Below are 19,948 nucleotides of genomic sequence, written 5' to 3'. Positions count from 1 at the left end.
GGCTGTGGCTGTGCCTGGAGCTGGCCCTGGAGCAAGGTGGGAGCAGAGCAGGCAGCGGATGCAGCTGGTTTGGCACAGCATTCCAGGGCCACTCATGGGCTGAGCCCCGCAGGGGGCTGCCAATGGATCCTTCTTGGCATCAGCAGCTGGGACCTGCTGTTTGTGCTGTGCTGGTTGGATGTGTCCCAGTGCTCCGGCAGCAAAAGGAAGCAGAAGGCCGACAGTGACGCTGCGAGAGTGGGGAGGAAGCTCTGTCTGCAGGAGGGGATTTCCAGAACATTGTGATTTGCTGCGTATGCAAATCAGAAACTCAAATTAACCTGGCAGGATGGGAGGGCTCTGGGATGGAGGGCAAGGGAGAGGCAGGGGAGGGAGTCTGGGATAGTTGGCTGCTGGGAGGGCAGAAGGGAGCGTGGAAGGGATCAAGATGGGAGAGAAGAGAGGTATTGGGGAGCAATCCTGCTCCACCAAGCCTCTGCGGTACCCTGCCTTCACACACCCTGGCTTTCGAGGGATGCTGGGCTGCACTCACTTTGCTGGGTTGACCCTCTTGCTGAATGAGGGCTCCCTTCTTCCTCTGCCACTGGCATGTGAGGCTGGCTGGACTCAGTGTCACCCACTTCACAGGAGATCACCACCTCCTGCCATCCTCTCCCTCCTCCACAGTCAGCAGGGGATGGGTTGTGGTGGGACCTGTTGCAGTCCCGTAGTAGATATGCCAAAAACTGTGGGAACCGGGTCTGGGATTGCTCAGAGGATTTCCTTGCATGCCTTAAGCTTTGAATCATTTGGAGTCTCAATGTACAAAACCAGCAATACGCACAGAGGGGATTTTCCTCTCTTCCTCTCTCCCCAGGCTGTGTCTCATCCAGTTGCAAAGGCTGAGAAGAGGGCTCAGCAGCAGTCATCATGTCCTGTAGAACTGCTCCAGAGATGTGGGAACAGTCCTGGAAAGCTCAGCTGTTTCCCCAGCCCCAGTTCGCTGTGGGGAACAGGCTGGGCAGTGAGGGCACATGGATATGAGGGGCAAGGCTCCTCCTTCCTCCTTTGGCTTGGGAAGAGGAAGAGCTGAAGAAGAAACCTCTGCCACCTCCCAAGACTGAAGGCTGGGTCTCTCCCCTTGGGGGAAGGGGAGGACAGCAGGTGGGATGGAAGTGGCTCACATTGTGTCAGGGATTAAGGCCAACATCCCATCTGCCTCTGTGGCTCCTCCTCTCCAGGGGCTGGCAGCAAAGAGGATCTGCAGTGGCTGACTCAGAGCAGAGGTCCAGCCCTCTGCGCAGCAAACATGGGCTCGTGGGATTTTCTGAATGTTGCAACCTGTGAAATCTGGCCTTGGCTTTGCCTGGAAGTGAGCCCTTACCCCCAACATTGCTGGTCAATGTGCAAAGTATAAATCCCAGACTCTTCCCTGCAGCAGCCCTGAAAGCTAAAGCGTGGATGGCCAGTGTGGACCTGCCTCCAGCCCTTACCCTGCTCACAGCCTTGCTAATTCTTCTCCCTTCCTTTCCTAGCCTTCCTTGAAATGCTCACCTCCTTGTTGATCACAGAGGTTAGGAATGAGATTTGTCACCAACTGCTCTCGGACTGGGCAGGTTGGAGCCAGTGGATGGAGCAGAGGTGTTCCTGGACAGTGGTGCTATGAAGTGTATTTTCTCTGGAGACCAGGATGCTACAGGGACAGGGATGAAGCTGCTTTTTGAGTGAGTCCCAGAGGCTATGCTAGTGCTTCCCAAGATCCTATCACCCTCCTGGCATTGCCTTAGGATGGGTAGCTCTGCTGAGCTCAGGGCAGTTTGTGGTTCTTTGTAGGGCAGATGCAACCCCAGCATGGGGCAGGTGCTGAAATACCCTGTGCTCAAATAGGGTACTGACTGTGCTCGAGTGTTTGCAGCAATTAAAATACCACTGGCTGTTTTCTTTTCCAGCTGTAGCAGCAGCCGCTGCAGGAGATGGATTACTATGGCACTGGGGCAAGACAGGCTTTTTGGCTGGAGGACTTTTCCAGGAGAGAGAGTTGCTGCAAGGAGGAAACCTCATCTCACTCTCCCTTCCTGTCCCCAGACATTGTGTGACTGCTATCTTGTCTGCATTGTAGGAGCAGCCTGCAGCAGGCACCAGGAAAATTCCTGGCCTTGGGACCAGCATGCTCTGGTCAGCCAGTCCTCCTGCTGGTGGCATCACCGTGAGCCAGGCTGGGGACTGGCTGTGAAGGGCTGACTTGTGGTCCTGTGCCACTCCAAGACATCCAGGCTGTGGGTGGTGAAATCCCTGGCCATTGGCTTATAGCAATTGTGGTACAGCCAGAAAAGGCACTGGAGTGTTTACACCTGTCCCCAGGGAACAGCCCCCTGTACAAACCCCTCAAGTGTCTGTTTTGGCAACAAGAAGGAAGCAGATGATGGCTCACGTGTTGTGGCCCTGTGCTAACGCCAAGCAGGGTTTCCCCCTGCTCTGGAGGAACAGGGCTCCACTGCCCCAAATCTGGCTCTCCCAGGGGTGATGGGCTACCACACAAGCCTCAAAACTTCCTTGGGCACTGCAGCCAGGTCGCTGAGCCCCGTTCCCAGCTGCAGGGGGGTGGCCAGCTCTGCTCCCCTCAGGCTCTGTGGAATCCCTCATCTCCAGAAGCCTCTGCTGCAGAGCTCAGAGCTGTGGTGTGGAGCCACAGGAAGAGATGGGCAGATGAAGATTAGGGTTGCATCCTCCGTTCAAAACAACTTCTGCTGCTGCTCAGTCTTTGCAGCAGGTTCCTGGGCAAGCAGGTGACCCGTAGGCTGCTGCAGGCATGGGGCGTGTTCAGCCCGCCAGATGCTATTTGGACAGGGATGCCCAATCCTACTTACACAGAGGGGCAAGACAGAGAAACCCAAACCTCTGTGGGGATTATGGGGAGAGTGAAAAAGCTTCAGCCAGACTGTTTTCCCCCCAAGAAAGGTTATTTTCTTACAAGGGGATGTTTTACAGGAAGGCATCAAGGGAATTTTTAGTGGGATAACACCCAGCTGAGTTGTTTCAGCTTCCCTGGTTTGTCTCTACATGTTGCTGCTTCTTGACCTCAGCTGGTTTTGAAGTGTTGTAATAATATTGTGTTATTATTCCTAACGCTGCTTTGATATTTTGAAGGTGAAGCTTTCCTTACCCAGCTGTTCTGAGGAAGACTTGGGTATTCACCACTTTTTGTTCTGACTTGGAAACAATTGAAAGTGCTGGAATTTCCCGCTTTTGGAAATTCCAGTTCTTTTCTCCTGAGTGTTTGGGGGTGTAGCCTCTATGGCATGTGCCTTTCGACTGCTTCTTCAGCAGCTTGAAAGCACAGGAAACCGCGTGCAAGGACGGATGGATGCCATCAGGTCTGATTTGTATCTCTGGTTTATGAAAGCATCATCCACACACCAGCATGAACCCTGCCGGGGATTTTCAGAGGCATGAAGTGAAGCTCTTGGTGAAGTCCCTGCACTGCTGCCAGCCCCACATGCGTTTTCAGCCCCTTTCTCAGCAGAAGCGTTGCTCAGAGAGGTTTTGTGGTGTCTTCAGGGCCCTCCCTGGAGCTGGGGCAGGGCTCTTGCCCGAGTTTGCCTATGGGAGCAAGGAGACACCAAGGCTCCTCCGTCCCACCCAAATCTGCCCCAATAAATCAACTGCTCTTGCCCCAGGGTCAGCAACAGTGAGGTTTTTATTTATCAGATTTTAAATTGTCTTTTCCATCTGGGTAAATTCCTTGGGTTTAGTGGCATGTTTGGGTATGAATTATTTTGCTTCAAGACAGACAATCTCCCTACCCAGACCCCTCTGCTCCCCGCCCCGAGACTCCCCCGCTTGCAATGTGGTGCTGCTTTTCAGAGCAAAGTGAGTTGTTCTCTGGAGGGGACTGAGCGTCCCCTGAAGCCCCCGAAGCTGCGGTGACATCAAGGCAGTGGCTATGTGCTGGCTCAGACATGAAGGGCCCCAGCTGCCACCTAGTCCTCCCCACCACACAGGGCCAGCAGAGCCTTGCGGTAGTCGCCAGAGGTGTCCTTCTGCAAGAGGGAGAGCCATGTCAGAGAACCAGTCCTGGGGAAGTCCAGTTCAAGGTGCTGGGCACAGGGAAGGCACAGCTCCACGTCCTGGACCCCCTGCAGGTATCCTGCAGCAGTGGAAGATGCCAGCACATCCTCTCTACAGCCAGACCAGCCAACACTGGGGCTGCTGGGGGCAGGTTCCCCCTCCCCAGGTGCTGCTCAGCTCTTGAGCTGCTCATGGCTCAGGTCCCCTCAGGGCTCAGGGCCAGGACTCAGCCAGACAAGGTGATGAGCCTGGAAGGGATGTCCCTGTCCCCTCACCTCAATCATGTGGTGCAGAGATTTGTCGAACAGGTCTATGAACTCGCCCCGGATGTTGAACAGGTCAATCTCGCTCCGAGAAATCATGATCCGGGTAAGGGTCCTCTCATCTGTGCCAGCACCCTGCAAGGGGGAGCTTGAATAAAAAGCCCTGCAGGGACTGGGGCTCACATGCACCTGGCATCTCCAGCACAGTCCAAGCTGGTGACCAGGCTCACAGGAAGGCCACAAAAATGATCAGAGAGCTGGAACACTTCTCCTGTGAGGAAAGACTGAGAGAACTGGGGTTATTTAGCCTGAGGAAGAGATGGCTCCGGAGAGATCTTTTTAATACGTAAAAGGGGCTTTAGAAAGATGGGGACAAACTTTTTAGCAGGATCTCTAGTGATAGGACAAGGGGTGATGGTTTTAAATTAAAAGAGAGAAGATTCAGACTAGTTATAAGGAAGAAAGTTTTTACAATGAGGGTGGTGAAACTGGCACAATTTGTCCAGAAGGGTGGTGGATCCCCCCTCTCTGGAAACATTCATGGCCAGATTGGATGGGGCCTTAAGCAGTCTTGAAGATGTCCCTCACTGCTTATTGCAGGGAATTGGACTAGATGACCTTTAAAGGTCCCTTCCAACCCAAAATATCCTATGATCTCTCCTTGGACATATACCGGACTTGCTGTCCAGCCAGACACATCTGCTAACCCTAGCTATTGGTTTGAGCTCAGCCTTCCCTACTCCCTCAGGGACAGCCAGAGGACAAAACCCATCCCTGTCAGGGGGTTAAAGCAGAGAGTCCCAAAGAATCCCAGCACAGCCCTCTCCCATAACCCAGCCCCAGGACGGTCTGTCCGCACCTTCATGGACTTGTAGAGCTTGTCAGCGAAGAAAGCCGGCTTGTTCTTCACACTCCGGACTGCAACACACAGAGGGGAGGGGAAGTGGGCTCATGGCACCCAGCAAGGAGCTGTGGCACCACTGCATCAGCCACAAGCCCTCCTTGGTACAAGGGTGCAGGCCTGGCCCTCTCTAGGGACTCTGTAAGTGCCCCAACCCCACGCCCCACTGGGAGTCTCCATGGCCCAATGGCAGCAGCAATCTGCTGCCACGCTGCCTTGGCAGTGACAGCTAAAGGGGCTGCCTGCCCTGCTGGGAGCACTGACCGATGGCCACGAAGGCGTCCCTTACATCTCCCGACATCCGCTTCTTGATGGCGTGCTCCACGTCGTGGTTGGTCATTTTGATGAACTCCTGGAACACTGGGGATGGAGGAGAGGAAAGGGTCACTGCCCTGGGCACCCAGGAGACTCGAGCCTCAGCTGTAAAGACTTCTGGACCGGGCTTTGGTGACTTCAACAAGCCACCTCAAATGCCAGGCCATACCATCTCTTCCTACTGCCTCATCCCCACCACAGCTGGGGAGAGAGGGCTCAACCTCAGCCTTGGGGGGATCCCCATCTCCCATCCAGCCCAAATCCAAGCACTTGTGTTATAGCTGATGGAGAAATGTGATCCTACCTCTGCGGAGGTGGGGGTAGCTGCGGGTGCAGAGGATGCTGAGGAATCGGGTCTCCAGGGAGTCACTGGAGTCGTTGCTGGAGACATCAGCAAGTTTCTGGGAGAGAACAAAGAGTGAAGAGAGAGGCAGAGACATGGACATGGCAGAGAGGGACACAGATGTCAAACAGCCCTTCCTGGGACAGCCACTCTTGACTTAAAACCGTTTTGCAAAGAGGGTGGCCTTTTATGAGCAGGAAAATAGCTGGGGATTTTTTCCCCCTAAGAAAGGCATTTCCTCTGCACAGATGTGAAGCTGCACACTCACACACTATCTCTAAGAAAAGATGTTTTCCAGTTTTTATGGAAAAAGCTCTGCAATGCTCATGGTTAAGACTCTTTTTTTGTCCTGTGTGGAGGATGTTTCAGGGGTGACCAACACAACCTGAAGAGGAAATTCAGAGCTGCCAGACACAGAAGCCACCCTGGGCCACAGCAGTGCTGCCCATGGGTGAAATGGCTGCTATTCCTCTGCGGGGGTCAGTGGGAGGCTGTGCTCTTCTCACCCATTAGGCTATTGCACGAGAAAGTCACCCCTTCCCCAATTCCCACTTTTGAGAAGCCAGCCCCAAGTCCCACACTGCCTGGAACACGGGTCCTGCATGCAGGCAGCAGGCAGGCTTGGTCCCCAAGGGCAGGGCAGGTGGCTTTCTCCCTCTCCTGCCCCACACTGCAGGCAAGTGCCCTCATTGCAGGTCCCATCTGTCCCCTTGTCCCCATCCTGAAGCAAGGACACCAGAGTCCCAAGCAAGTGAGCACAGCCCATGTGCTCTGAAGAGCCTGGCTTATGGGGCCTGGCTTATTCCCAGCGCCAGCCCTGCACCCCAGGACCTCAGCATCCCCTCAAACATGCAGAAGGGTGAGGAGCGAAAGGGCAGGCACTCACCAGGGTCTCAGCAACAACCTGGTGGAGAGAGAGAGAGACAGGAAGACAACAGGGTCAGAAGGTGCTGCTCAACCTTTATCCTTCCCTGACAAAGCAAGGGAAGTCTAGCAAAATCCCTTAAAATTACCTGTCCCTAGTTCCCCTGCTTCCCCATGAGCAGGACCTGTGTCCTCCTCCAGTTTGGCCTCTACACCAGTGTGTTGGGAGGGTGGCCTTTGGCCAAACAAAGTGAGTTCCCCCAGCCCTGGAGCTTGGGTGACAGTCTGTTGCTCCTCAGGGAGCATCCTTGCCTGGCTCTAGGCTGCCTCCCACCAGCCTGCCCACCTCTGCCAGGCGCAGTGGGATGAGGGGAAGGGCAGCTTTGCTGACAAAACACAGCATGGTGCCAGGTCAGGTGCCACTTGGCTGGCTTGTCCCTGTGCTTGTCATCCCTGGCTCTCTCTGTGCAGCAGGGTGAGGTGAGCAGCAGCACATGCAGCAGGGGTGCAGGCAGGGCACGGGCAGAGGCACAGGCAGAGAGTGTGGCAGGGAGCAGGCAGGGCATGGGCAGAGGTACAGGCAGAGAGTGTGGGAGGGAGCAGGCAGTGCACGGACAGGGACACAGGCAGCGCAGCATCCACTCCCTCTGCTGGCGGCAGCCCTGCTGGGAATGCTGTGGTGCTCTCCCTTGCGTTGGAACATCCAGTGCCGGCACAGGACAGGAAGCGAGAGCTCGGGTTTGACCCTGCACAGATCTTCCCAGCCCCTTACAGAGAAGACGTGGCCCAGAGGAGCAGGAGGTCAGGGAGCACAACCCCTGGGTCACAGGTCTCCTGGGACCAGGAGCTGAGCCAGAGAATGGGCCCCCAAACCCCCTGCACTGCTTCTGGCTGCTCAGCCATCCCCCTCCAGTTGTGTCTCAGGAGAGGTTTGGAGCACCCCAGTGTGTCAGGGGTTGCCCCATGCACAACACACAAAGGTGGATGGCTCCTGCAGACCAGCCCAAAGCTGTGTCTGAAGCTCAAGAGCCAAATTTCAGCATTAGTGTGTGTTACTGAACCCCAGAGTGGCAGCTCTGCACAAGAAAAGCTGCAGCCTACTGGTTGGGAACTCCCTGGGACTGCTGTCCCCATGCACGGAGCAGCAGAGCCAAGGGCATCAGCAATCAGGCATGGGAGCTTTACCTCCAAGGGTATCATTTCACCTGGCATCTCCTCCTGCAGTTTACCTGGCCCAGCAGCATTTGCTTCCCTGAGAATGTCAATTCCAGACCAGGGCATGCAACATCCTCTTTTTTTTTTTAATGCAAAGCCCATAAGAGCACTGCCAATACGGGTCTTACCTTAGCATCTTCGTGTGCCTGTGTGAGGTTCTCTGGTCCTTCATCACGGTTGCCCTGTGGTTGGAAACAAAAATCATGGAGCTGGAGAGGGGACATCTCCTGGGAGAGCCCCAAGTGAGGGGGTGGCAGAGTCCAGCAGCACTGCCCAGCCAGGCAGTGATGCTCTGTCTTCTCCAGCCACTGACCTTCTAGACCCCCAGCACTGCCTGTGGCAGGGAGAGGACAATCCCCAGTGAGAGCTGCCCTTACCAGAGCCAGGGAGACGAGAATCCTCTTGAAATGCCCCGATGTGTCAGAGCTCAGGTCATCTTCCAGGCTCTTGTGGTAGGCTGTGGAGAAGAGATGGCTGAGCCCTGCAGCTCAGCTTCCCAACCTACCAGTGCCTGTTGTGCCCCTGATCCCCACGGGAAGCATGGCTGAAGCAGATGCCTCCATCTGCTGTGTTCAGGCCAAGGGAAGAGGGGATCAGCCCAGCAGCTCTAATGCCCTGAGCATGAGCACAGCCTCTTGCTCCAGGTACTCTGGAGGAAATAGGATCATTGTGAAAGAGCTCTCAGGGAAGGAGACGTTGATGGCAGAGCTGGGGCAGGTCAGAGATGGAGAGAGGCCAGGACCAGCGCTCTGCTGGAGGGACTAATAGACCTTCACAGCACCAAGCCATGGACCCAGCCCAGAGATAAAACTTTGCCTGGGCTCTGGCAGGGCCTTGTGCAGTGTGATCTGTGCCCAGGACCTGGGTCCTCCCCCTGTCTGTCCTGTGCCATACCTTCCTGATAAGCCTCGTTGATAGCCCTGATCTCCTGGTTGTTCCGCGTGGCCATGATTTCGATGAGGACGTTCTCATCTGTGCCGGCCCCCTGGAAGAGAGGGGCATGGTGGGTGCTGCAGGTGCCAACACCAGATGGGGACATGGTGGCACTGCCCCACAGTGCCAGGCAAGGAGGGGTCCAGGTCAACCATGTGGCAAAAGTTTACATCCAGCAAACAGCCCCAAGGGCTGGTAGGAACCAACATGAAAGTGTCCAAGTATGCTGCTAGTGGGGTCCCAACTGGTGTGACTGGTGGACAGCAGTGCATGTCACTGGTTTGCCCCTACCCTGGCTCTCCTGTGGCTACCAGCTGGCTGAGCATGCTGGGCTGCAAAGAGGCCAAATAGGGCTCCCAGCAAGTCTTGAGTGCAAACCAGGTCTTTGTCCTGATGCTTTCTGATCTTTTCTTCTCTGTAGGAGACCCTGGGGCATGTGAAGCTGGGGGTGCTCACAGCCCCAGGACACCAGCAGTGTGGGTACAGCCACAGCGAAAACCACTTTTTCCTCCCATGCTGGCACTGATACCAGCAGTGTGGCAATTACCTCCACGGCCTTCCTCAGCTGCTTGGCATCGTACTGCGCCGGCGTCAGCATCAGCCCAAGGATCAGCTTGGCCAAGCTGCCCGACAGCTCGGATTTCAGGTCAGCCATCAGGTCCTGCAAAAGCGTTTGAGGGTTCAGTCCCCAGCTGCTTCTGCAGTGGAGGCAACATGAGAGAGAAAAAAGGGAAAGAGAGCAGGGGGGTTGGAGACATCTGTGAAAACCCTTGGGGCAGTTTAAAGTCCCATATTCGAGTGGCTTTGGGGAGATCCTGGCTCTGGAGTCCTCTGTGTGGAACTGAGGATGGGGCAAGCCAAGGGGAAGAGACACCCTTGCTCGGGCTGGTGGGGCACCAGAGTGGGAGGCTGCTGTGACAACTCTTTCTCTTGGGGCAGGGCATGTGGGTGTGCCCCAGCTGCCCACTGCTGCCTGGGCAGGATTCCTTTCAGTGAGGGGCTGATCTCTATGTGGGAGGGAGCAGAAGGAGGAAGCAGGGTAGGATGAAGGCTGCAGTACCCTGCCATAATGAGCCTTGTAAGCCTTCAGGATCTGTTGCCTCTGGGCGTTGCTCCTCTTGGTCACCACCTCAATGATGGCCCCCTCGTCCGTTCCTGCAATGACAGCAGAGCCACACTGTGTCACCATGTCACCCCTGATCATGGGCACATTGCCACCCCCACAAACGGGTGGGGAAGGGAGAGCTCCCACAGCTTCAGCTCTTTATTCCTCCTGGGGTTTCCATGGAGCCCTGTGGGGGCCATGGAGAATTTTCTGCCCCAGGAGCTGTTGAGGAGAAGCAGGAAGGGCCTAAACTCATGGTCCCCACTTACCCAGGCCCTTCATTGCCTTCCTCAGCACCTGCGCGTCCCCATCATCATTGAAGTCTCCTGCAGGCTGCACAGTTCCTCGCAGCTGTGGATGCAGACGGGTTTAGGTTCATCCCCAAGATGGGAGGGAGGGAGGAATGGATGAAGGGATGGAGGGATGGAGGGAGGGAGTGAGAGAGGGAGGGAGAGAGAAAAGGAGAGATGGAGAGAAGGAGGGATGGAGAGAAGGAAGGAAGGTGCCACCCAGCAAGCTGAGGCCAAAGCAGGTTCTGTGTTAGTGCAAGCACCTGGGGATCAGTGAGGATCTCCTCGCCACTGTCACCCCTTCCTTTAAGGGGCAAACCATAGCCAGACCAGCAGAGAGCAGGAAGAAGACGGCGACAGCCCTGGAGTCTCGGTGTCCTGGCCAGTGTTACACCTGCCTGCCCTAGCACTGGGACATCTCAGCCTGGGCTGACCACGTCACTCAGAGACAGGAGTCGCTGAAAGGGTGCCCACTCCAGCCCTGCAGTTCTACCCTCCAGTGTCCTTACATCTCCATCCTCACAGTGTTCTTTTCTGCAGGGTATCTTTTCCCAGGGTATCTTTTCTGCACATCCCAAAGCACCCTTTTTTGGGAGCTCCAGCTGCATGCAGGGTGCCGCTCTCCATAGTGCCGCCATGCCCCGGCCAGCTCTGGGCTACCCCAGGGAGCAGGAGTTCTTTGGCGGGCACTGGAGCCAGGGCTGCACGTGATGCATTGCACAGACATGCAGGACCCACTGCCCCAAGGGAGGAAGGCCTCAGAGAGAGGAGGGGTTAGTGGAGCCCACAGGGGGCGGCCAGCCCCGCCAGGGTTTCGTCCTGCCAACCTCGTACCCCAAAACCAGAGAATGGCATCGAGAGAAGCCGGGCAGTGAGAGGCAGAGCAGAGGCGTGGGGCTGGCCGTGCCCCGTGGCAGAGAGGAGCAGCCAGGGGTCCCAAGCTGGCAGGCAGCACAGAGGGGGTACAGGGGGCTAGGGGTGCTGACCTCTACTTTGACCGCACTAAGCTCCCACATCCGATAGGCCACCTGCGCCGCCTCGGGGAAGAACTCACCTGCAGCACTGCAACGGGAGGGCAAGGACAGGGGACAGTGAGCCATGGGGGCCCTGCACCTGCCAACAGTCCCCCTCACCCCATCTTGCCCCTCCATGAGGAGTGTTTTGTATCCACTGGGCACAGGGGCAGGAGCCAGGTGCTTGCTGTGGGGCTGGATGGGTGGGAATGGGAGAAAATGTGTGGTGAATCCCAGCCTCCCCTACCAGAGCATCCTCCCTCCAGGGGTTTGGCCCTGCCCTGCAGGGCTCCCATGTGCCAAGAAGGGACCATGACATCATGGCTGGCCATGCAGAGGGGCCACAGGGCCCCCTGTACTGAACCACTGTCACTGTGGGTGCTGCTGGTCCAGGTGCTGCACCGGGCTCTGACCCAGAGGTTGTACCCAGCACCAAGGGGATGAAGAGGGACACAGGGGGGTGGCAGGTGGTCTTACTCATCATCCCCTCCGCACAGCTTCAGCAGAGCCTTCTTGTACTCCCCAGAGGTGTCCTCCTGGAAAGGCAGATGGAGAGAGAGAACCATGCAGTAGGTAGAGTCAAGGTAGTGCCATGGGATGGGCTCACGGAGAGGGTTCTTCCTGAACCTTGTCCTCAGAGATGGACACCCAGCAGAGCCCTCCCAGGGGCGCTGGCATCATGAGGGAGGCAGTACCAGCAGCTCCTGGAGGGTGAGCAGGGACCCACAGCACTCACCTTTATCATGTTGTAGAGAGATTTCTCATACTTGGTCCTGAACACCTCCCGGATGTCCAGCATGTCGATCTCGCTGCGGGACACCATGATGCGGATCAGCGTGTTGTCTCTCGTGCCCAGACCCTGCAATGCAGCAACCCCCACATCAAGCCTGGGATGGCCAAGCAACCCTGCTCAGCCCACCACATGTGGGACCCTCTATCTGATTTCTACCCAGCCCTGGGTCTGAAGGAATAACTCCTTTGCAGGGAAGGGCAGAGACCCCAGGCCATGTAAGTCCTGCCTTCATGGACCTGTGTCACCCTGCTCTCCAGTAGCACCCCGTGGCAAGGGACCCCTCCTCTGGCCAGCTCCCTGCAGTGCTGGGGGGGCCCTGTGGAGAAGGGGAAATTCACTCACCTTCATGGCCTTGTAGAGCCTTTCAGCAAAATACTCTGCTGTGCTTCTGATGCATTTCACTGCAGGGAGATTGAGGTGTGAGGGATGCCAGCACCCAGCTTCACCAGTGCCCCCAGTACCCCCAAGGAGCAGTGGAGTGTTTTTGCAGGATCCCCGTGCGGGGCTGGCTTACCCACGGCCAACATCAGCTTCTCGAAGTCACCAGAGAGCTCTCCCCGGATGCTCCTCTCAATTGGCTTCCCAGCAATCTTCAGATATTCATCAAAAACTGTGGGACGAGAGCAAGGAGATGCCTGGAGAAGCTGCCAAGATACCTTCAAGCCCACCCTGAACTCGCAGGTGATGCTCACCCAGGCGGAGATGCTGCCTGCTCCTCCGGCCAAGGATGTAGATGAACTGGGCCTCGTCTGTGCCCCATTTCAGCTCTCCAGCTTCCAGCAGGTCCTTGTGGGATGGCGAAAGTGGCACAGCCTGACTCAAGGTGCTGCCCTTGGCACCCACCCACCTTTTGCAGTCCTAAATCCAGATTGTCCCAGTGCCACCAGCCCCATCCCTGCCCAGATACCACCTGTCACAGTGACCTGCCAAGCCTCACCTTTGCATCCTGCTCCACCAGGTCCTCGCTCACGACATCATCCTCTTCTCTGGCACCCTGTGGGAGAGAGACAGGCTCAGCCCTGTAGGGCACAGGCACCCATCACCTACAGATGCTGGACAGATGGACATACCTGAAGCAAAACAACGAGCATCTTCTTGAAGTGGCCTGACGTGTCTCCAACAATGTCAGCTTCCAGGTCTCTCTCATAGGCTGGTGGAAAAAGGAAGGGAAGAGGTCAGGCTTGGAGAGCTGGATCCCTTCACCTCTGCCCTTCTCATGGCTCAAGAGGGCACAGGGCAGCCCCTGCCCTTCCCCAGCCCTCACCATCTTTGTAGGCAGCCACCAGGTCATGGATCTCCTGGTTGGTGCGGGAGGCGAGGATCTCGATGAGGCACTTCTCATCCGTGCCGACACCCTGTGGGCAGAGACACAGCCCCATGAGCAGTGGAGCTGGCTGGGGTGTCCTCAGAGGACCCTGGGGGGTGCCCACCCCTTACCGAGATGGCATCTTTGATCTCTTTGGCATCACTATAGGCTGGGGGCCGCATCAGGCTCACGATCAGCCGCTCAAACTTCCCTGTCAGCTCGTACTTCAGGTCTGCAATGAGGTCCTGGTGGAGGGGGAGAAAGGGGCTGGGGGACCCTTTGCTCCACAGCACCTCCGAGTGGGTCCAGGGAGCAGTGGGTCCCTGCTGGGTGGTGGCAGCCACGGCCACTTGTGTCTGCAGTGGGGGCACGGACCAGGGAGTGTTCCTGGCTTTACCTTCCCATAGAGGGACTTGTAGGCTTGGCAGATCTCCACCCGCTGCTTGTTGCTTCTGGATGTGATGAGGTCAAGGATGGCCTCCTTGTCACTGCCTGTGGGGACAGCCAGGAGTCATGGATAGCCTGTGGCTGGGCTCACCACAGCCACCCTGCTGTGCCCAAAGCTGCTTTGCAGTTGGGGCTGGGAGGACAGGCAGAGCCAAGCTGGGTCCAGGGAGGAAAGCAAACCAAGAGAGCTTTAGCACACTGCTAAAGCAGTGAGTCATCTGAGAGGGGAAGGGATGCAGGACACCCAGCCATGCAAGGGTTAACCGAAGGAACAGGGCACATCAAGGGCCCGTCTGGAGGAGCGTCCTTACCAAATCCCTTCATGGCATTGTACAAGGCCTCTGCATCCTGGTTGGCATCAAAGCCCTGGAAATCCTTCACTGAGCCCCTGTAGACCTACAGGAAAGGAGGGGAGAAGGTACAAGGGGAAGGAGCAGCCCCAGTGGCTTGGGGGAAGAAGTTGAAGCTGAGCAGGATTGAGGTGAGATCCGTTTTGGCTAAGGCTGGCCAAGGCAAAGCTCAGCCTCAAACATAAACAGTTGTTCTCCTCTGCAGTTGTTTCCTTTCCTGTTTGCTCTCCCTTCCTACAGAGGGAATTAATTTTCCAGTGCCTGTTGCAAGCAAGGAACCACTCCGGATGCTGAGGATGCCCAGGCTCAGCATGGCCTCCAAGCAAGAAGACAAATTTACAGACACAGAGTCATCATGGGCTGCTAAGTGGAAAACACTGAGAAGCACCACAGCTTCCAACAGTTTGTCCTGCCCCAGCATGCACTCCCATGGGGCCCAGGCCGATCCAAGGGTTGGAGCAGAGACCCTGGATATTGGGAAGGACTTTCCTGAGAGCCTGAGAAATCCTGGGGGTTGGCATGATCCACTTCTATCTGCTCTTCTGCCACTTCCAGGCTGCACAACAGGGAGCCAGGAATGACACCTCCAGAGACCTCAGGAAAAAGGAGGGACCAAGATCCCCCTCCCCAGGCCAGTTTTGCCCAGGGGAATTCACCCCAGGGGAGCCTGGAACCAGACTCTAAATGAGATCAGCACCACCCTGGGTGGAAGCAGATGTGAAACCATCCTGGTCCCCCATAAGGAACTGGGATACGTCCCCACCAGAGGCACAGAGTGGGAAGAACTGAGCAGCAGCATTTCCTTAGTGGTCTTGCTGAGAAACAGGAGGGCTGGGAGCTGAGCTGGGGCTGTCAGCTGTGTCAGCACCCTGGGAAACTGAGAATCCTCCCTTGGCTCTGCTTGTACCACGTGCCAGCCGGGTGTGTGCACCTCCCTGGGCTCATCTACTCAGGATCTGCTGCACGGCTTCTTTAAGATCCTCAGGAGCTGTGCAGAGGCCCAGGCCTGCTGCCAGCATGGACATCTAAAGCCAGCATATCCTCGGAGAAGATGGGCATCAATGTCCCTGACCCAGGAAGTGCCTCCAGGAATGTGCCCAAGGAGATGGACTCAGGGCAGCTCCACACCCACCGCTCCCCTGGGTCCCATCCAGTGCCTCAGCACAACAGCTCTGCTGCACATCCCACCCAGCACCTTCAGAAACAAACCACCCTCTCTCCTATTTTCCAGAGAGAAACTGGGCACATCCCACACGCCCTCTTGGGAGGAGCTGCTGGCATTGGTGTCCCATGTGGCAGGGACCACGAGGAGATGCTGCCCTTCCAGGGAACCAGGCGGGCACAGGACAGATCGTATTGCAGGTGATGCATCGGGAGAGCTGGATTTAGCCCCGCTTCCCAGCAGCTCCCAGACCCTCCTGGCTTGGCACAAGCTGCTGCCACACACATGCCTTGCAGAGATGGAAATAAATTGCAAGGCAAAGGAGGTGCCTGGAGGCAGCAGGAGTGAACAAGGGTGGCTGGAGGGTATTGGGGAGTCAAGATGTTGGCCGTGGTTAAATGGAGAGGAGGAGCAGGGCTGTGTTTCTGCCTGCTGGGCCATTGAAGCATGAGCTGCCTGCCTTGCTGGGGCAAGGGAAACTGAGGCAGGAGCTCAGAGCTGTGTATCACCCCACACTCCCTGCATTCTCTGTGGGAATGAGCCCCAGGGAAGTGCGGGAACATCAGTTAGGATGGAAACAGCATCCTGCCCACTGCATACTCCTCATACCCCATCCCACTCTCCATCCTGTTTCAGCTGCCAGGGGCCTCCTGACGCCCCTCCTCCAGCCTCTGAGTCATCCCGGCCTGTCCAGGACCTCCCGGCTAAAAATAAGCCACACTGGGGCCAGGAGGGTGGAAGCAAAATTCCCAGCGTGGCTTCACTCTCTCCCACTCTGTGGCTGCTTGGGGTCCGGGACCACCACAGGGAAATGTTTGCCTGCACTGTGCCTCAGTTTCCCCACCTAGAGCAACCACTGCCTCAGCTGGGCAGGAAGCTTTGGGTAAAAAGGCTGGAGGAAATAATTGCTTGATTTCTCCAGGGAATGGAAAGCAGAGCCCGGCCCCGGCAGTGGAGAAGGGAGGCTCTGGGCTGGGACTCCACCCCTGCCAGCAGGCAGGCTGTGCTGAGCCAGCCACAGCTGCCCACCGAGGCAGGGTTTTCCACCCACACTGAGACGTTTTCCTGGCTGCAGGGGAGCACCTGCTCACCCAGCTGCCACATTGCACCAGCCCCAGTTTGGAGTGGGAAGTAATCCAGGCTTGGGAGAGGGGAGAGGCCCAAACAGGGCTGCACGCCTTGCAGCATGCTCAGGCGGGATTTTTCTCCATCAAAAGTCCAAATCCCCAGTGCAACATCTCTTCTCCTCCCCTTCCCACGGCCCTGCTTCTCTTCCCCATCCCACTGTGGTCCCAAAAGGATTTTTGCTCCTTGCTGTCCCTGCTCCCCAGCCCAGCACTTCCCCCATCTGCACCACATCCAGACAGCACTAGCTGGAGAGGCAGGAATGTAAACAGGCTCTGGGCAGCATGGTGTCCATGCACGTCACCACCGTCCTTGCTGCTGCTGGAGATAGTGCCCCAGCTCTGGGGTCTGCCCTGCGGCACCCCAGGACCCATCCCTGCCGTGTGGAGGTCACCCTTACCTTTCCTTTGGGTGCCATGGCTTCCCAAGCTGGAAATCACTGGAGCGAGGGCAAGGAGGAGCTGTGGAAGGGAACAGAGAGGTCAACATGAACCAAAGCCCCTCTCTGTAGGTTGTGTTAGTTAAGGGAAGGTTTGCTCCCTCCTGGGGTGTGGGTGTGGTGCCCATGGGAGGGAAATCCAGGTGCTGCAGGATGGACTGGGGAGAGGGGCTTTGCTGGTCACCCTGTAGTCACCGAGCCTTTGGTATCTGGCACTGAGGGCACCCCACAGGCCAGGGGCAGTGCAGATGGGCCCTGAACAGCTTCCTGCCAGTACCAAGAGAAACCACAGGGAAAAATGTGCTGAATATGTGGAAACGGGCCGAGCATCCTCCGCAGGGCTGGGCCTTCTCGCTGCACCCTGCAATGTGCCTTCTTCTCCCCTGCAGCCCCCAAGCCCTGGGGCCATCCCAGCTTTAGCAGCTGCTGGGGACATTCCCTTGTCACATGGCACTGGGCAGCCCCCACAGGATCCCAGCAGCTTTTATCTGAGTTTCTGTACAGCGATCAAGGCCACCATCAGCCCCACACATCCTTGGAGACCAGCAAACACAGCTGGGTTTCCAGGGTAACTCGCAGGTTGTTTTCTAACACCAGCACCATTTATAACTGCAACCCATTGCGGTGTAGGCTCTCCCCACCCTCTCAGAGGAAGTCCCCCAACAGCGCCATTTGCTCTGAGGAGCTGGTAGAGGGAGAAAAACAGCTGGAAAATGGAGCCCAGCCATGAATGAACCGCTGAGCGTCAGCTGAGGCCAGCCATGAGGCCCAGCCCCGCCTGACTTGTTCACCCTCCCTCTGAGACACGTTGCAGAAAAATTCAAAGCCGAGCAGGGCCACCCTGGGGGATTTCTGACCCCAGGGGAGTTCGGTTTCATGCCATGGAGCGAGCAGGAGAAATCACATGAACTTCCCTGGCTTGGCTGCACATCCCTGCAGGAGCACCCAGGCAAAGGGAGACCCAGCCCTGCAGCCATCAGTGCAGCTGGGTCCCCCTGCTTGGGTACAGGAAGCTTTTAGCACCCGCAGGCACTCTGGTTGAGGGGAGAAAGTTCTGCAGAAAAGCAGAGCTGCCTTCACCTCCCTTTCCCTCTTCAGCTGGGGAGGCTGTGAGCCTCCCCCCCTTCACACGGCTCCTGGCTGTGGGACAGCCCCCACACGCCCCACAAGCAGTGGGGCCGCACTGCAGCCGGGCATTGGGTGGGTGCCAAGGGATCCCACCCCCGGCACATGCAGCCTGTTAATGCCACTTGGGAGCCCGTACCCGAAGCTGTGCACCCTCCTGGGAGTGGGGAAATCCAAGCAGGGCACAGCCCTTCTCCCTCACTCCATGCATGTGGCAGCAGGGCTGAGACCACCCAACTCATCTCGGCAGTGGTGGAGAATCGCCAACCACACCCAGTCCCCGACCTGTCCTTGTAGTGCCCCATCCCTGTCCCCCCCTGCTGCTGACAGCTCTGCAGAGGCCGGGGGAACAGCCCCGGGAAAATCCCCAGACAAACACACCACATCCATGGGCAGCAGTGCCCCAGCGTGGGGCTACACCTGCCCCCCACCCCACACTGGAGAAACGTGGCTTATGGGGGTCCCATGAGAAATCCTAAATGATGTGCACAGCCTTTGTGGAAGCCTCTGTTTCGCCAGCAGTGCACCCCTCCAGCCTCTCCAAAGCCTCCCCCCAGGTCTGAGCTCAGGGGCTGCACCCCAGGAGCTCGACTGCCTTGCGGGGCTCCCCCAGCACGGAGGCCACAGCACCCACTGCCCCGCCACACGTTGTCCTGAAGCAAAGGGAGCTTCCCCGGGTTAAACAAATAGCGGCACCCATCCTCCTGGTGGGGCTAGGGGACGTCCCCAAAGTGCCCTGCCCCACCCCACTGCCAAAAAGCCTCCCGGGCCTTCAAGAGCTCCGAGCCTCTGGGCTGCTGTGGGTTGCGTTTACCTGTGCAAACCTGGCGGGCACCAAACCAGGGGGGATCCTCAGCTTGGATCCCAGCTGGAAGGAGGGATGGGTGTTTCCGCAGCCGCACCGAAGCACGGACTAAGGCGCATCCCGGCCGGGACACACCCAGCGGGGCCCGCAGCCCCGCCAGCGCCCACCTCAGAAAGCACCCACCGGGGGCTTGTCAAAAGGGAAAGATTTTTCCTAAAAAGAAAAAACCCCAGGGATTCCCCCCGCAGCCACCCCTTGGAGAGAGCCTCCGCTTGCACAGCTCACCCCCCAGCCAAGGCTTTCCACAACTTTCCTCCCCCCAGGCCATTGCGGAAAGAAGTGCCCGGCCCCCGCCCGTCTCCCGCAGCCCCGCAGCGCGCACTGACCGCAGCGCGGAGCCTCTGGGTGCGCTCGCAGGAGCCGCCGCCGCCGCCGCGCTCGGGGTGCTCTTATGGCCGAGCGCTCGTCCTTGGCGTGCAGCTGTTTCTGACGGCGAGACGTCACCGCCCCCGAGTCCCCGCCTGCCATGGCCAGGGCCACATCCCACCCCCGGTGCCCGTGCCAGGCGTCCGCCGGGTGCCCGCGGTGCAGCGGCGCCCAGTGTCCCCCGCAGCATCACCCTGCCCCTGCCCGGCTGTGGAGAAGGGGGTCGCCTGGCACAACAGCCCCACTGGTGTGAGCAGGGGCACTGTGCCAGCGGCGGTGACACGCACACCACCAGGCAATACCGGTGATTGCATTTCAGCTACGGAAATGTCACTCACCCCTGCTGACCCCCAGCTGTGGTTTCCTGGTGAACACCAGGCGCAGGGTGCCCCACGGCCTCCTGGTCCTGCCGCCTGCCACGTCCTCCTGCACCGAATCAACCCTTCCCTGCTCATGGCTGGGAAATGTCCGTCCCTGGCTCTCTGCAGGAGCCAGAGGATGGAAGAATGGCCGGACATTGGCCCCCAGGACCTGCTTAAGGAGGGAGGTGCTGACCAAGGCTCTGCAGTGAGCACCCCTGCGGCACGACCCGAGCTGGCACCATGAGCTGGTTTTCCCCCCAACCATCTCTTCCCGTGCTGCAGACACAGGGATGAGGTGCAGGCTGAGTCTCTCCAGGAT

At 57.7% G+C, this 19,948-nt stretch overlaps 1 protein-coding gene across 2 annotated transcripts; it reads right to left on the bottom strand.

Moving 5' to 3' along the window:
• Window positions 1–3,658: 3,658 nt before the first annotated feature.
• ANXA6 (annexin A6) lies at window positions 3,659–19,331 on the bottom strand. 2 transcript variants are annotated; one of them, XM_039559755.1, is made up of 26 exons: window positions 19,228–19,331; window positions 16,873–16,933; window positions 14,147–14,231; window positions 13,786–13,880; window positions 13,520–13,633; window positions 13,347–13,437; window positions 13,153–13,232; window positions 13,020–13,076; window positions 12,775–12,868; window positions 12,597–12,692; window positions 12,425–12,483; window positions 12,026–12,148; window positions 11,767–11,825; window positions 11,263–11,338; window positions 10,256–10,337; window positions 9,942–10,036; window positions 9,429–9,542; window positions 8,843–8,933; window positions 8,326–8,405; window positions 8,077–8,130; window positions 6,756–6,773; window positions 5,831–5,927; window positions 5,476–5,571; window positions 5,170–5,228; window positions 4,323–4,445; window positions 3,659–4,019 (listed from the first exon to the last, which is right to left on the bottom strand). In XM_039559755.1, the coding sequence occupies exons 2-26, from the start codon at window positions 16,888–16,890 to the stop codon at window positions 3,960–3,962; spliced, it is 2,016 nt and encodes a 671-aa protein (XP_039415689.1). In that variant the 5' UTR covers window positions 16,891–16,933; window positions 19,228–19,331; the 3' UTR covers window positions 3,659–3,959. The 2 variants fall into 2 exon arrangements, with proteins under 2 accessions (XP_039415689.1, XP_039415690.1); XM_039559756.1 differs by lacking the exon at window positions 6,756–6,773.
• Between the last annotated feature and the right edge of the window lie 617 nt (window positions 19,332–19,948).

This window comes from Corvus cornix, chromosome 13 (genome assembly GCF_000738735.6).
Source record: "Corvus cornix cornix isolate S_Up_H32 chromosome 13, ASM73873v5, whole genome shotgun sequence".
Taxonomy (NCBI): domain Eukaryota; kingdom Metazoa; phylum Chordata; class Aves; order Passeriformes; family Corvidae; genus Corvus; species Corvus cornix.
Note: the sequence above shows the minus strand (reverse complement) of the source record. Positions and strands in the feature narration are given on the sequence as shown.